The following is a 16,300-nucleotide window of genomic DNA, read 5'->3' on the forward strand; positions in this document are numbered from 1 at the left end:
TATGTTTGTGGTGTGCAAAACTCTGCATCATAGCCATCATATGAAAATAATTATCCACTTATCAATGCATCGGATCTTTTTTACATTGCCAACATGAGCTGAGTGTTTAACGTCCCAAGATGCCTTGATTTGTTGTTGAGGTTGTATGGTTGATATTGAAATATGAATTTGAACACACTCATCACTTATACATCTGAAACACATTTTCTCTTCAAAATGATGAAGTGGGTCTAAAAAATCCTGCCATGTTTTGAAAACTTTCTGATGGAATAACTGCTTGTTTGATTTTCATAAACTGCTGTTTTTCATTGAAATCCACACACTAGCTTTGGGTTTCCCACCAGTATTTAGTGCTAGTGAATGAGTGAGTGAGTTTGTGTCTTGTGTGTGTGTGTGTGTGTGTGTGTGTGTGTGTGTGTGTGAGGGCTTCGGCAGCAGCAGGCCTCACTGGAAGGCCGTCTGTGCATCTCTCATCTCCCTCTTCTCTCTTAAAGGGGCCTCCCGGCTCGCAGCCGTCACCACACGCACAGCCTCCCCCACACAATACCAGCAACCCCATGATGGGACCACACGGCCAGGTAAGACACACAGCAATCCTCACACACACACACACACACACACACACACACACACACACACACACACACACACACCGTGTCCTTGCTTGCACCCTCGATATACACACGGTCACACTTGCACACATGAGAACTGTTGGCGACGCTGGCATCAACTCGCTCGGGCAAGATGAACGGTGTAAATTACATGGTTATTTTTAATTCTCAGTTTTTTTTCCAAGTCCTCTTCTTGGAAACATTCACAGAAACACATTCTTTGAACCAACGTTGCAGAATTGTACTTAACTGTCCTCTGTATGGACTTTAGTCAGGGTTGACGCCATTTTTAAAGGAATAGTTCATTTACACACCTTTGTGTTTTTCTAAACCAGTATTACTGGTGGTATTGGAATGACTTGAGGGTGAGTAATTAATGACAGAATTTTAAATTTCGGGTAAACTATCCCTTTAAGAAAGAAAGAACAAACAAGTACCATAAAAGTATGACAAAAGTGACTCTTGTGCTGTATTTCAAGTCCTTTGAAGTTGCACAATAGATTAGACTAGAAAAAGACACAGCAATGAAAGTCTTGATATCCACCTAGTGTTGTTCATGAGAGAAGTACCGATGTCTGATTTGTGAACATGGTTCTTTTGAATCTGATCTCTTCAAAGTATCAGTTGATCTAGTTCAAAACATTTTATTTTTACAACTGAAAGAAAGGCTGTGAGGAATAGAAGTACAGATCAATAGGTGTACAATACAAGTGGACAATAAAAATCTGGTTAACATGCAGTTGTGAAAGACTGTACATCCCATTTTCATTGGACGTACACCCTAAAGTCCATTCCTCCTTTGTCTTCTCTTTCTTTTTTCTTTCTTTCTCCCTCTGTTTCTCTATATTGGGAGTGTGAAGTATCCTGTATACCTCCTACCCCCTCCATAGAGTCGACTCCCTGCGAACAGGATAAATAATTTAGTCTCCTCCTTGTTCTTGGAGATGGGCCTCCACTCCTGGGCCGCACCCCATCCCCCATCAATAGCACATTAATATTGTAGAGCCTCCCGCCACACAGCGCCCTCACAAACACACACACAAGCACACTGACTGCGCTGAAACCAGAAGGACTGTGCGTGGATGTGCACTCACATGCGCACACCCACAAAACACAGCGAAACCTACACTTATCAGACACTTCCACTTCCTTGCTCCTGGAAAAAAAAACACACACACACTGCATATTAGAGCACTACGGTTGTACAACATCTTCCTACAATGGTAAAATCACTCCAATTAGCTGTAAAAACACATGCACACACACACTTGCAGCCTATCCCTCCTCCGTTCAGCGCCGACATGTTTCAACAGAGCCCTAAAAGTTGGCGAGAGTCTCCCGGGAAGCTTCCCACAGGCCTTGACCACAGAAGTGGCATCGGGTTTCATCTCTAGACGTGCAGCCACACGACTCTAATGGTTTGTATGTCAGGAGACAGGCACGATACTGCCCTCGTTTGGGTTGTTGTGGTCACTTTCCTTCCTGACCAGATTTTCACTTGAGATGCGTCTAAGTGCAGCCGCTCGAGGTCTGACTTTGCCGATGCTTTACTATGCGTTTGTCGAAACACCACAAGAGTGTGTGTGTGTGTGTGTGTGTGCACGTTTAAAAGGCAGAATGGGAGCAGTCTGTGTTGACGGACAGAAGGAGAGATGTCAAATGTACATATTTGATGGCATCTTTCATTGGCTTCTGCTCTCCGTGCATCTGTCTGTCCATTCCATCTGCTATAGCCTGGCCTGCTGCACTCATTCATTCTGGTCTATACAATGCTCTCGCGTTCTCTTTAAATAGGGCAACATGTTGCTAATGACTCCTTTTTCTCTTCTTTTTCTTCTAGCCTTTTATGTCTCCACGGTACCCTGGTGGACCACGGCCGTCTCTTCGCATGCCAAATCAGGTACGGAAAACATCATCACACGGGCAGTAGTTCTTCCATTTTTACACACATCTTCAGGCTCACCACAATCAGGAAAAAACCTGGAAATGTTAGGATATTTTAAGGGTCAATTTTTTTGCTGTTGTTTTTTTATAATGTGTTATAAAAAAGTGCTGCTATTGTTTACTAAAACTAAAACCATTAAATTGTTTTCGATAATTGAAATAATTTTGTTATAAATAAAATAAAAATAATAGAAGAAAAACCTTGCCAATTAACTGAAATAAAGAAAGTGTAATTACAAATAATTAAAATAATAAAGCTAAATAAAAATATTAAAAATAACAAAAACTAATTAAAAAATCAAATAAAAGCTGAAATACTTAATAATAGCTAATTAAAAATATAAAAAAATGCTATGTTAATACATAAACATTACTAAAATGACACAGATGTCATCGATATGTATTGGTCAGAATGCGGGAATCCTGGTGGTTGTTTCCAAACATCATGTGATGTTTGTGTTAATAGATTTTTTTGGATTCGATTTACATTTATTTTATTCATTATACACTTGAATGGCTTTGACTGATACATCAAAGCCAGTTTGTAATGTTTCTGGTCTCTGGTGTTCTAATGTAAAATAATGTTTCTAACCGATGTACTGTAGCAATACTAGCATGTGTAAAATTTTCAGAGGCTAATTGAAGTTAATTTTTTTCCATTGAACATTTCCATTGAAAGTAAAAGGTGGAAGGAAATTCTCCTATTCACACTGTTCCAATGTAGATGGGTCACATGATGTATGTTTTCTGTAAAACTTTCCATGTCTTTTCTTGACCTTCATTTTCCTCCTCAGCCTCCTGTAGGGGTTCCAGGATCACAACCACTCCTGCCAAACAGTTTGGACCCAACCAGACCCCAAGGTAGCATCTTGGTCCGCTCGCCCCCACTCCAACACTTCATAACCACAGAGCCATTTGCATACAGATTGAAGAATGATATCACCTGTATAATAACTCTAAATCTAAATAAATCTAATATTTTCCAGGACATCCTAACATGGGCGGTCCAATGAGAATGAATCCTCCCAGAGGGATGGGTGGCATGGGCCCTCAGGTTGGCACAGCTCTCTTTTTACTCATTTATCCTCTGGTAGTACAAGTCAAACGCCACAGGACCAAGACTGTCTGAAGAACCCTGTTACTCCTCTTTACTCACCTGTGCTGAAAGCAGAGTTCTCCTTGCTTCTCTATCTCTCCCTGTCCTTCTTGTTCTTGGCAAGCGAGGTGCTGCACAAATCGGCAGCTGGTGCAGCATCTGTTCGACAAATTGGGTAGAGCGCAGAACAAAGGCTCGGGTTAGAAAGAAGCAGCCTCAGGCCCGAAAGGCTCTGTCACATTTTGCCCTCCACCCACGGGCAGCCAGACAGGTGGGCCGCCGTCTGCCTGAGCAGAACTTCGTTAGCATAGTGTCAATCGCTTCCCAACCTGTTTGGTTGGATCCCCACCGCTACGGACGACAGTGGATGAAGGGCAGTAATTCCTACACTGCGCCATTGCTGAATCATCAGCACCACAGCAAAACAAAAAAATGTTTTCCCCCAAATTGTGACCTTGTACTCTGAATTTAAATAGATTGTGTACCAAAATAATGCAGACAACACAGATTTTCAACTCGGTGTGCATTTATTTATTTATTTCAATACAATTATTTGTATGTAATTAAATGTAATCTTGTGTGCAATTATAATTATTTTTAAAATTTATTTTTATTTAATTTAAAAAGAAAAATATCTATTTATTATTAATTTATAATAAATGTATTTGTATATTTCTTAGAATTTAAATATATATATATATATAAAAAAATATTTTAATAAATGTATTTGTATATTATATACATATATATTATATACAAATACATTTATTAAAATATATATATATTTTTTTTAATTAAAAATATATGTTTTAAATAATTATTTGTTCACGCTTTTCACAGTACGCATCATTTCAAAGCAGCTTTACAGAAAGTGCATGAGTCCATATTACAATTTAGAATGATCTGTTATCAGAGGTAACTGTCTAAGTTATGTATTTCAGAAATGTACATATACAAAATCAGTTATCTAAAAATGTATTAATTTAAACAATGTAATAATTGCAGTTTTAATGCAGAAACAATGAGCTCATTGAAGTAATGAATTTGTGTATATATAAGAATAATTACATACAAATAAATGTAGTAAGTAGATAAATAAATGTATTTATTAAAAAGGTAATATAGTATAATTTAAGTATTATAATTGTGTGTGTATGTGTATATATATATATATATATATATATATATATGTATGTGTGTGTATTACATACATAATACATAATACATAAGTATTATATATGTATATATGTGTGTGTGTATATATATATGTGTGTGTGTGTGTGTGTGTGTGTTACATAAAACATAAGTATTATATATGTGTATTTGTGTATATATATATGAAGAGTTCAGATGCAAAAGCCTCTAAGTGCCATCTGAACTTTTCTTCCAGTATGATAATTTTTATCAAGTTTGTTAATTTAAGTTCAATAATTTCACTTAAATGGCAATGCATATTACCTATTAATTGTCATTTAGGTGAAATTACTTAATTTAAATATACAAGGTTTATGAAAATGATCATTCTAGAAGAAAATTTCAGATGGCACTTAGAGGCTTTTGCATCTGAACTCTTCATATATATATATATGTGTGTGTGTGCGTGTGTGTGTGTGTGTGTGTATATATGTGTATATATATGTGTGTGTGTATGTATGTATGTGTGTGTATATATATATATATATATATATATGTATGTATATGTGTGTGTGTATATATATATATATGTATGTATGTATGTATGTATGTGTATATATATAATATATATATATATATATAAATATATATATAATTTTTTTTTTAATGATTTATTTCAATGCATTTATTTGTATGTAATTCTTTGTATACAATGAGAATGAAATAAATTGTATTTATTTATTTTTAAGTGCAGTGACACTGTTGAAGGTTAATACTGTGTTCCAATCCAGACAGATTCCATAAAAAAAAAAAAAAAAAATGTTGAAAAGTTTGTGTTTTTGCTTTCTATGCCCATTGCAGAACTATGGTGGTATGAGGCCTCCTCCAAACTCTCTCGGTGGTCCAGGCATGCCCGGAATGAACATGTGAGTTCTTCAACATGAGATCACTTCCTGTCGCCATTTATTTAATCCCTTTAAATCATTTTTGTTAACCTTTTTCTGTGTCTGTTCTGTTTTTCTATCCTTTTTACAGGGGACCTGGAGGACGTGGCCCCTGGCCAAACCCCAATGCTAACTCGGTAAGTTCATACATACGCTGTGTGCTGTTATCTGCATGCAACTTTGTTTGCTGCAGACAAAGATGTGACATGCACTATTGCTGCACTGACCTGGTTCTTTATTATATACCAAAGATTATAATATTCATGTATCATATTATTACCATTAAGTGGTGCAGTTTAATGTTTTATTCTCACCCAAATAAACTGTATTCATATTCTTTTGCTTGGGTTGACAGATAGCATACTCCTCCTCGTCTCCAGGAAATTACGTGGTGAGTACCAAACTTTAGTCAACATGAAATCAAAATGTACTTTTTGTAGTATATATATAAATTGTCTCATTGTTATTGCGTAAAAAAGAAACAACTTAAAAGCTGTCTTTGTAATATTTAATAAAAAAATAAGGTAGTTTTGTTAATGCAAATCGATTAATCGTAAAATCAATTAATCACGATTAATCGCATCTACAATAAAAGTTTGTAAAAATGTGTGTTTGTTCTTTTGTTTTTCCCCTCTTCGTCTTTAGCAAAAAAAAAAAAAAAAAACTAAACTAAAAAAAAACCACTGCAAAATGTAGTGCTTCCTTTTGGAAACTAAAAGCATAACTAAGCACATATTAAAGTTTCTAAATGTATTGATTTTACTTGAGCAATTACCATCCTGCTTAGTTTTGCTCCTAGCATTGCCTCTCTTAAAAGTAAAATATCTGCACATTAGTCAAAGCGGCTTAATGGCTCCCCCGTGCCTAGTGTTTCTTTGTTTAAAAACTGCTCCTCTGGTAGTTCTGATACTGTTACACACTAAAAAGCTAGGCTCATGTTTGTGCGCTTGTTTCCTCCCTCAGGGTCCTCCAGGAGGAGGTGGTCCACCAGGAACTCCCATAATGCCAAGCCCAGGAGGTAGAGTAGATCTATTCTGTCGCTCCCCCTTATGAATGTCATTCACACACTACACACTTGCTCTCACCTCGTCTCTTTAATCAGCACAGCCGGAAACGGTGCATGTCTCTCCAGGAAGAAAGATGCTCAGCACTTCACAAACACCCTATTTAACACCCTCAATATCACTGCAAGGTTACCTGCACTTCCTCTGGCAGGAAAACAAAACATGTGACGTCAGCTCCACCCCTCCCACTACGTTAATGTAATTCCACTCCAAACGCTTCTGTTTGTGATGTTGAACCACAGATTAAGGATGTGAGCTGTGTCTCCCTCCCTCTCTCTCTCATACTCTTTCTCACACACAAGCCATAAATCATTAAAGGGAACACATTTATTATGGTGATTAATCCAGTCCAACCATGTTCTGTATTGATCTAGTGTGCTGCTAAAGCATTGGCTATCTGGTCTCGTATTTGGAAGAAGTTGCGCTGGTCTTAGAAACAAACTTAAATGGCCTTCTGCTCTCTTCTTCTCTAGACTCCACAAACTCCAGTGAAAATATCTACACAATGATGAACCCAATTGGACCAGGAGGAAACAGACCCAATGTATGTATTATTCCTGTTTAGATGTGTATTTTCCAGAGCAATTATAAGATTGTTTCAATGTTTTTGAAAGAAATGTGAAGGAAGTTAAAAGTCTCTTATGTTCACCAAGGCTAAATTGAATTGATCAAAAATACAGTAAAACTGTAATATTGTGATATGTAGCTTTTTAAAATGACTGTTTTCTGTGCTAATATATTTTAAAATGTGATTTATTCCTGTGACGGCAAATCTGATCAATACTCCCGTCTTCATCGCCACATGATCCTTCAGAAATCATTCTAATATGCTGAATCTGTGCTCAAGACACGCTACTTGTTATTACCAGTGTTGAAAAAAAGTTGTGCTGTTTGATATAGAATTTGTTTGTAACATCGCAAGTGTCTTTACAGTCACTTTTGATTAATGCATCCTTGCTAATGAAAGCATTCATCTCATTCAAACAAACAAAAAAATCTTACTGATCCCAAACTGTGTAATATCTATCCACATAATGAATTTTTGACATTTGTGGTGTTTTTCCAGTGCCACAGCTACATATTCTATAGTCTGATTTATTATACAGCAGTTGAAAATACTGGATTCTGGTTGGTCAGATATCTGCGTATCATAAATGCTAAGCTGTATAATTGGCTGTTGTTTGATTACCTTCATATGGTTGCTGTGCTAGTCTAGTCAAGTCACCTTTATTTATGTAGCGCTTTTTGCAATACAGATTGTTTAAAAGCTACAGTAACAGGAAAAATTATGCATTTCTGCTGTTGTTCAGCTGAAGTCAGTTCAGTGTTGATTCAGTTCTGTTGAAAAGATCATCAATTATTAATTTAGTCAATTTCATCTATAAAGCAAGAAATGATGTAATCGTCCAGCTCGGTTCAGTTCTCATACAACAGCGTCAGTACAGTCAGATCAATAATATTGTTGAATAGCTAGTGCTCATAACACTCTGTGGTCTCTTTCTTCTTACATAATATGATTTGAACTCAAATTAACATTTCATGTACAATTATTTATCTATTTGCTTAAGTAGTCATGTAATAAACTTGATAATGCCAGTCGATCGTTATCTCAAAATAAATCCCTTCAGTGTGATTTAAGACCTGTCTGGATTTATTTGTAATAATGAGCTCCTGATTGTACATTATGCCTTAGTTATATTAATCCTAAATGTCACATTATGATCATTGTTTTCATAAAAATGCATGCATGCTTTCAGAGAAATCAAAGGGGACATGTTCATCCTTTTCAAAATGTTTATATCTTGAATTCAATAATTGACGCAGTCTTATTGAATGTGAATGTGATTGTGATTGTTTCTGTGTTTCTCAGTTCCCCATGGGTCCCGGTCCAGATGGACCAATGGGCGGCATGGGTGGCATGGAACCCCATCATATGAACGGATCGTTAGGTAAGCACTATTTTATTACACTGCATCAAAATAATGTCTAAATATGATTAATGAGCCACAAAACACATTTACTATGTTTATTTTTTTCAGGCTCTGGTGACATGGATGGGTTGCCAAAGGTAAGGAAGGTTTTAGTTTGCCAGTCAGTATGTATTTTTTTCCAAGGTTTTCACACCTCATTCTCAACTGTCTTTGTCAAACATCCCTTTCGCTGCAGAACTCCCCCAACAACATGGCAGGCATGAACAACCCACCGGGCACACCGCGGGATGACGGAGAAATGGGAGGCAACTTCCTCAACCCATTCCAAAGTGAAAGTGTGAGTAGATTCTGACCCAAACCCAAAGACCTGCCACTCCCCTCACCTGCCAGTCATATACACTACTGTTCAAACATTTGGGGTCAGTAAGATTTTTTGAAAGAAATGAATACTTTTATTTCGCAAAGACACATTAAAGTGATCAAAAGTGACAGTAAAGACTTTCACATTGTTACAAAAAATTCTTTCAAATGCTGTTCTTTTTAACAAAGAATCCTGAAAAATAAGCATAACAGTTTCCACATTAATATTAAGCAGCACAACTGTTTTTAACATTGATAATGATAAGACATTTTTCTTGAGCACCAAATAAGCACATAAGAATGATTTCTGAAGGATCATGTGACTCTGAAAACTTGAGTAATGATGCTAAAAATTCAGCTTTGCATCACAGGAGTAAAATACATTTTACTTAAATACATGTAAGAAAACAGTTATTTTAAATTGTAATAAAATTTCACAATATTACCGTTTTTGCTGTATTTTTGATCAAAATAAATGTAGTGTTGGTGAGCATAAGAGACTTCTTTCAAAATCATAAAAAAATCATACCGACCCCAAACTTTGGAATGTTAGTGTAGCTCCGCCCAGCAGGCACTCAGAAGGCCTCACATACTGACCATGTTACTCAGAACAGAATATCCAATCGGTGGCAAATTAAAAAGAGCGATACAAAATGATTTGATTTTATAAGTGTTTCTAATTCAGTCCAAGAGTGAGTGCTGGAAATGGCTTTTGTTATAAAAGACCAGCAGTTTCCCGGACACTTTATTTCCAAGTTCTCTGTCCTTTGGTTACTGCTTTGTCAACAAAATCATGCATTTTCTTGCTGTATTTTGGGACTGTGATGTCATAACCATCTTGTATTTGCTCTGTGTGGAGTTCTCATAATCTCACCTCCGATATATCCCCCCCCACCCCTTCTCTCTTTCCAGTATTCACCCAACATGACGATGAGTGTGTGATTTCTTCTTGTTTTATCATTTTGTTTGGGGTTTTCTTTTTTGTTTCGTTTTCAAACCCCCTCCGACTGCCCCGTTCCTTTTTAACCCCGTCCCCTCTTCACGTCGATCAACCCCCGGCACCCTCTGCCCATGGAACTCTGGCTTTTTACGCACAGCCTTCTGGGATGCCCCACGAGCAGAGGACTCACATGAAAGTGGCCCATCCCAGCTTGTGCAAAATGGCCAGCGGCAACAGGAAACAGCCCCAGAGCCACAGGAAGAGCTTGTTGACTGAATCTCCCTGCCTCCCGGACTTCCTCTCTGGTTCAGGACACTAACGGGGTTCAACACACATATGAAGGCAGGTGTGTGTGTGTGTGTGTGTGTGTGTGCGTGCGCGTGTGTGTGAGCAGCTTCACCGGGCTGCACACTTTATGACCTTTATGAACTCACTCCACTTTTTTTGATTCATTTTTTTTTTTTTATTATCTTGAATGGATGCAGTCGTTTTAACAGTGGAAAATATCTGCACCTTTTTCCTCCATTTTATTTTGTAAATGCAAGAGGAAACTCATTACGAGGGGTTCGGCAATGAGCGTTTTCATTATTCTGTGTATGTATTGTATTATTATCAATTGTTGATTTTATTTTTATTAATATTGTAATGATGGTTATTGATTAGGTTTTAATCTTTTTTTTTTTTTTTTTTGAAAGGGGCACATTGTATGTATGTAAACCATGAATTTGACAGAAAAAGCACACCTCCATAATGCACAATAACGTGTCATGACTTTTGCAGTCTACACCACGTTTTGTGTTTGCTGTGAAATCTTACCTCCTGCAGATTAAAAAGGTAGCGCACCTTTTATTCTACGTCTCTAGTATACAGGTTTCATTGTCCCTGTTGAGCGAACGACCGAGGCCAAGAGGTGCGAGGCCCAAACCAGCAGCGACTTTAACCTCTCAGACCAGCCTGTGTGTCTGACGACACGTTTTGAAGACTCAAACTATCTGTAGAGAGGAAGTGATGTCATACCAGAGCCGAAAACATGCAGTTATACTAGTAACCAGTGCTAAACTTGACTCAAACACGACACCGTGATTCACATCTTATTTATTTTTGGTTTTTGTTCATGAATTGATTTATCGCGCACACGTCTCGCATGCGACCCGTCAGGACATATTGTACACATGTAAATATGCCAGTCTAAGATACCTCCTGAAGATTTGTATCGTTCTGTCCCTCGCCAGAGACCCACATGCTTTCCTTTTGCATGAATCTGAACAGGTCACATGACATTTCACTACAAATTAGGTTCCCGTTGGCTCTGTGCTCAATATACTGGATACTTTTTCAGGTGTGGAAATCCTCCTCCTCAAACACATTTTGTTAATTATGAGCTCTATATTAGACTCAAGAGTGGCGCACACACGTCCTGAAAAGTGAAGCCAAAACATTTTGATTGCCCCCTGGTGGTTGGCTGTAGTATAGGTAATAAACCCCGCCCTCTCCATGTAATCGAACGGGATGCGAGCCAAAAAATAAAAAAAAAATTCCAAGTAACACTTCAAGTAATTTTTTCCCAAAGATGGTTTCTGTCATTTTAGGTAGTTCTCATCACGCTTGACGTGTTCAAGTGTTTGTTTTTCAAGTTTGGTTTTAGTTTGCGATTGAGTCTACGGGAGTGTGGGCGGGACCTTGATACCGCGGCCCTATCTCAGGATCAGACTCGGGCTCCAAATGACCTATTTGGGGCATGATGTCAACGGCCATTTCTGGGCTATTTTGGCTTCATTTTTCTACAGTGGAAGAAAGTGGAGACACGTCGTCCATCTTTTTTTACAGTCTATGATTACACCGAATATAATGTGCAAAAACATGCGATGTCAGCAACATCCAGACCTTTTCTAAACTTATGAAATGAAGGGTCATTAATATGACATCCAGGGACTACTGAATGAGGGATATATGAGCTAAATGTGCCCGACAGCCTTTTTTTTCTCTCTATCTCTCTCTCTCTCTCTCGTTTTTTGTCTTTTGCATTGGGTATATCTGTTGTGTCCTTTAAACAAAATGTGTTTTTGGAATTCTCAGTGAAATGGTTATTAGGGGTCAGAAGGAACGGGTAAATATCAGAGCTAAATGCTAAAATCCTCCTGCTGATTACATACACACACACATTAATCATACAGCACCTGTTTTTCAGTTCGCCACGGCTCAACGACACGATGTACACCGAGAAACACACATTTATACAGTGTTTATCTTATTTTATTACTTTCTTTCTTTGTAAATACTGTAAAATGCATTTTGATATCATTGACATGTTTTGATATTTCAGTCACTACCAATGAATACTACGAGAAAAAAAAAAAATGTAAAGAGTCGCCATTCTCTGTCCTTGACTCTGTCCCACTGTACAGATGTACTAAATCATGCAAATGTAAAGATTTTGTCAGCCTCTACTTAGTAAACGACGTCTGAGCGCTCATGTTTTAGGAAAGTAACCAGTACCGTTCGCTCCTCGTAGACCAGACACACGGGAGGATGCTTGCGGAGGGCGAAAGCCTCACGATGCATCCGTTCTCTCTCGGACGTGTCCTCACTTTGCACTTTCCAGACAGCAGCCCACCTTTTAACACATTGCCTATACGGACATACATGAACACAGGAAGTCGTCTCTTTGTGTGCAAAAGGGACCACGCATTGCAAACTTTACTATGAAGGATTTTTATCTATTTAAATTTTAAAAAACGAACAAAAAAAGGGTGAGGATTGAAAAAAATAATAATAAAATGGAGGGAAGTGTCCTTCCTGTTCTCTTGAGATAGTGTTTTCTAGGTTGCAGTCTCTCTTCTCCTCGGCCAGTCCTCTGTATGTAAACCACTCACGTCGTTGGCCATCTCTGTAATTCTATTGTGACGCTGTACGATACTGTAACATTAGCGAGGAGACGAGGTGCGGAGGGGCTTCAGATGTGGGAAAGGAAAAAAAAATCCTCCACCGTTGTTCTTTCTGGCAAACGAAAAGCAGTATTGAGTATAAAGCAGTCTGTCTCCTGGGTTTGCTTTGTATTTCATGTTTAGGGTAGTTTGGATCCTTGTCTTAGGGACTCTTTCTGTCTTGTGTAGTAAATTAAGATGTTCTTTGTATGTTTCTTTATATTGTAAAGTTACTTTTAGATTTAAAAGTTGCTTATTAAAAAAAAAAAAAGGATGGAAAAAGTGCTTCAATAATGTATTTTTTTGCTCTCTCTAATTTCTTTTTTTTCATGGAGTTGTTGCTTATTTTTTGCTTGTCCCTTTGTTGTAGATACAAATTTAAGACTAATAAAATAACATAACCCCTTTTACCAAGACTTCCTGCTCTCCCAGCTTTTAATTTATTAAAACCAATTGTTTTGAAATGTGTGTTCTTTTTATGTGTTCTGTTCACTGCACCTGCTTACATGCACTACCGTTCAAAAGTCTCTTATGCTCACAAAATCTGCATTTTGTTAATAAAATATACAGTAAAATTAGCCTGGGAAAACCCAGACAACTTCCGGCAAATTTAGATTTGCTCTGCAAGCAGTCTGGCAAAGAGCCCATTCAAGCCCATTTCTAATCCGTCGAAATCGCGGCACCAATCAGAAACGTTGGGGCGGGCTTTACACAATGACGATCGCTCTGATTGGTTTTAGGTCCGTTGGTGAAGCGCACATTATTATATTCAAATTGCAAACACATGAGGACAGTCTCCATGAAAGACCCACTGGCAGATGAACGTGCTACTAGATTTCTCTCCGAAACGGTAGGAAATTAAATTAGATTTAATAGAGGATTTTAACTGTGACACGATGATTGACAGGGCAGTTTACGTGACGGGATGTACGCGACAGATCTGTCCGATAAAGATGACGAAGTAGTATGTCCCAAAGCTTGCCTACTTTTTTGCTACACATTCAAAAGTAAATACCTTTTCTTCACAAAAAGAGTACATACTTTTATGGCGTAGTGTAACTTAGGACGCAGCATATGGCTTTACGCGATGACGATCGCTCTGATTGGTTTGAGCGACGTCCGTTGGTGACGCCCCTTTGGAAATGAGTTATTAATGAAGCTTTGCCAGACCATAACTCAGTTACTACTGAGAATGGTCTGGTTTTAACCAGGCTACAGTAAAATGATAATATTGAGAAATATTACAATTTAAAATAACTTTTCTATTTGAATATGTTTTAAAATGTATTCCTGTGATGACAAAGCTAAATTTTCAGCATCATTACTCCAGTCTTCAGTGTCACATGATCTTTCAGAAATCATACTAAAATGCTGATTTGCTGCTCAAGAAACATATATATAGATGTTGAAACCCGTTCAATGTGGAAATTGTGATTTTTGTTTTTCAGGATTCTGATGATTAGAAAGTTCAAAAGAACAGCATTTATTTGATAAAGAAATCTTTACTGCAAAATACATATCTATATAAAATAATCTTTACCGTCAATTATGATCAATTTAATGCGTCCCTTTTGATTAAGTTAAAACATTTTTTAAATGGTATTGTACATTAAACATTTAATGAGACATATTTATATTTTTCAGCAAGGATGCATTCAATTGATCAAAAATTTCACTAAAGACTTTAACATTGTTACAATGTAAAATTCAAATAAATGCTGTTCTTTTGAACTTCATATTCATCAAAGAATCCTGTTTTCAGCATTGATAATAATCAGAAAAGTTTCTTGAGCAGCAATAACTCCATTCCTGGAGTAAATTCAGCTTTGCCATCACAGGAATAAATTAAACTTTAAAATCTATAAAAATAGAAAAAAAGTTATTTTAAATAGTTAAAATACTTCATATTATTACTGTTTCTACTGTATTTTTGATCAAATAAATGCAGCTTTGGTGATCATAAGTATTTATTTATATTCAAAAATATTTAAAAATGTTACTGACCCCAAACTTTTGAATATATGCATATGTACACAAACACACACACACTTCTGTGGGCAGAAACATTGTCATGGTGAGTGTTATGTGGACAGGCTGTGCTGGTGAGGTCAGTTCTGTCACAGGTTTCTTGTTTCATCCTCTCTCTCTCTCTTCCCCTGAGAACTGAGTGTACGGCACCAACATCAATCTCCCCGCAGGAAGCGCCCTCGCTGTGTGGCTGAAGAGGAGGATAACCGTTATAAATCACCGCTGCTTTTCTCTTAGGAAAGCGTGTGAATATTAATTACACAGTGTTCCAAATTATTATGCAAATGATATTTTACACTGATTTTCCTAAATAGTCGATGCAAATGACAGTCAGTGTAATTTTCAAGTCACCAACCGTTAGGGTATAAGTCGAATTTCACTGAACAAACCACCCAACGAAAACAGTTTTCTTTTTTAAATATAAAAAACTCAAAATGCACTGTTCCAAATTATTATGCACAGCAGAGATTGAAAACATTTTATAGGCTGTAAAGAACTGAAAATGGTCATTTGTTGAATTTGCAGCATATTTGCAGGTCATATTTACTGAAAATTTCAATCAAACACGTCTTAACAGGGCAAGTTACATGTTAACATAGGACCCCTTCTTTGATATCACCTTCACAATTCTTGCATCCATTGAACTTGTGAGTTTATGGAGAGTTTCTGCTTGAATTTCTTTGCAGGATGTCAGAATAGCCTCCCAGAGCTGCTGTTTTGATGTGAACTGCCTCCCACCCTCATAGATCTTTTGCTTGAGGATGCTCCAAAGGTTCTCAATAGGGTTGAGGATGGGGGCCACACCATGAGTTTCTCTCCTTTTATGCCCATAGCAGCTAATGAGGTATTCTTTGCAGCATGAGATGGTGCATTGTCATGTATGAAGATGATTTTGTTACGGAAGTTCTTCTTTTTGTACCATGGAAGAAAGTGGTCAGTCAGAAACACTATGTACTTTGCAGAGGTCATTTTCACACCTTCATTTTCACACCTACCAGCTCTCTCTCCATGAATCCGGCCCAAAACATGACTCCGCCACCTCCTTGCTGACGTCGCAGCCTTATTGGGACATGGTGGCCATCCACTACTCCATCCATCTGGACCATCCAGGGTTGCACGGCACTCATCGTTAAACAAGACTGTTTGAAAATTTGTCTTCATGTATTTCTGGGCCCACTGCAACCGTTTCTGCTTGTGAGCATTGGTTAGGGGTGGCCAAATAGTAGGTTTATGCACAACTGCAAGCCTCTGGAGGATCCTACATCCTTGCATGGCATGGCATGGCATGGCATTATTTTCCGCTTTTCCGCAGCAGAGAGATCTT

General features: G+C 37.6%; 1 protein-coding gene across 3 annotated transcripts in view; it reads left to right on the top strand.

Annotated features, from left to right (window-relative positions):
- LOC308696297 (single-stranded DNA-binding protein 2) overlaps positions 1 to 13,409 on the top strand; it is a 72,780-nt gene extending 59,371 nt beyond the window's left edge. The window contains exons 6-18 of one of the 3 annotated variants that reach the window (XM_081374836.1): positions 495 to 578; positions 2,452 to 2,511; positions 3,350 to 3,416; positions 3,542 to 3,609; positions 5,647 to 5,711; positions 5,821 to 5,866; positions 6,085 to 6,120; positions 6,693 to 6,747; positions 7,267 to 7,337; positions 8,664 to 8,742; positions 8,833 to 8,861; positions 8,960 to 9,061; positions 9,997 to 13,409. In XM_081374836.1, coding sequence (XP_081230962.1) covers positions 495 to 578; positions 2,452 to 2,511; positions 3,350 to 3,416; positions 3,542 to 3,609; positions 5,647 to 5,711; positions 5,821 to 5,866; positions 6,085 to 6,120; positions 6,693 to 6,747; positions 7,267 to 7,337; positions 8,664 to 8,742; positions 8,833 to 8,861; positions 8,960 to 9,061; positions 9,997 to 10,026 — 792 coding nt within the window. In that variant the 3' untranslated portion in view covers positions 10,027 to 13,409. The remainder of the gene's footprint in view (positions 1 to 494; positions 579 to 2,451; positions 2,512 to 3,349; positions 3,417 to 3,541; positions 3,610 to 5,646; positions 5,712 to 5,820; positions 5,867 to 6,084; positions 6,121 to 6,692; positions 6,748 to 7,266; positions 7,338 to 8,663; positions 8,743 to 8,832; positions 8,862 to 8,959; positions 9,062 to 9,996) is intronic. The other 2 variants (XM_081374838.1, XM_081374837.1) reach the window with 2 other exon arrangements.
- The last annotated feature ends 2,891 nt before the right edge of the window (positions 13,410 to 16,300 follow it).

This window comes from Scardinius erythrophthalmus, assembly GCF_964197995.2.
Source record: "Scardinius erythrophthalmus genome assembly, chromosome: 9".
Classification (NCBI taxonomy): domain Eukaryota; kingdom Metazoa; phylum Chordata; class Actinopteri; order Cypriniformes; family Leuciscidae; genus Scardinius; species Scardinius erythrophthalmus.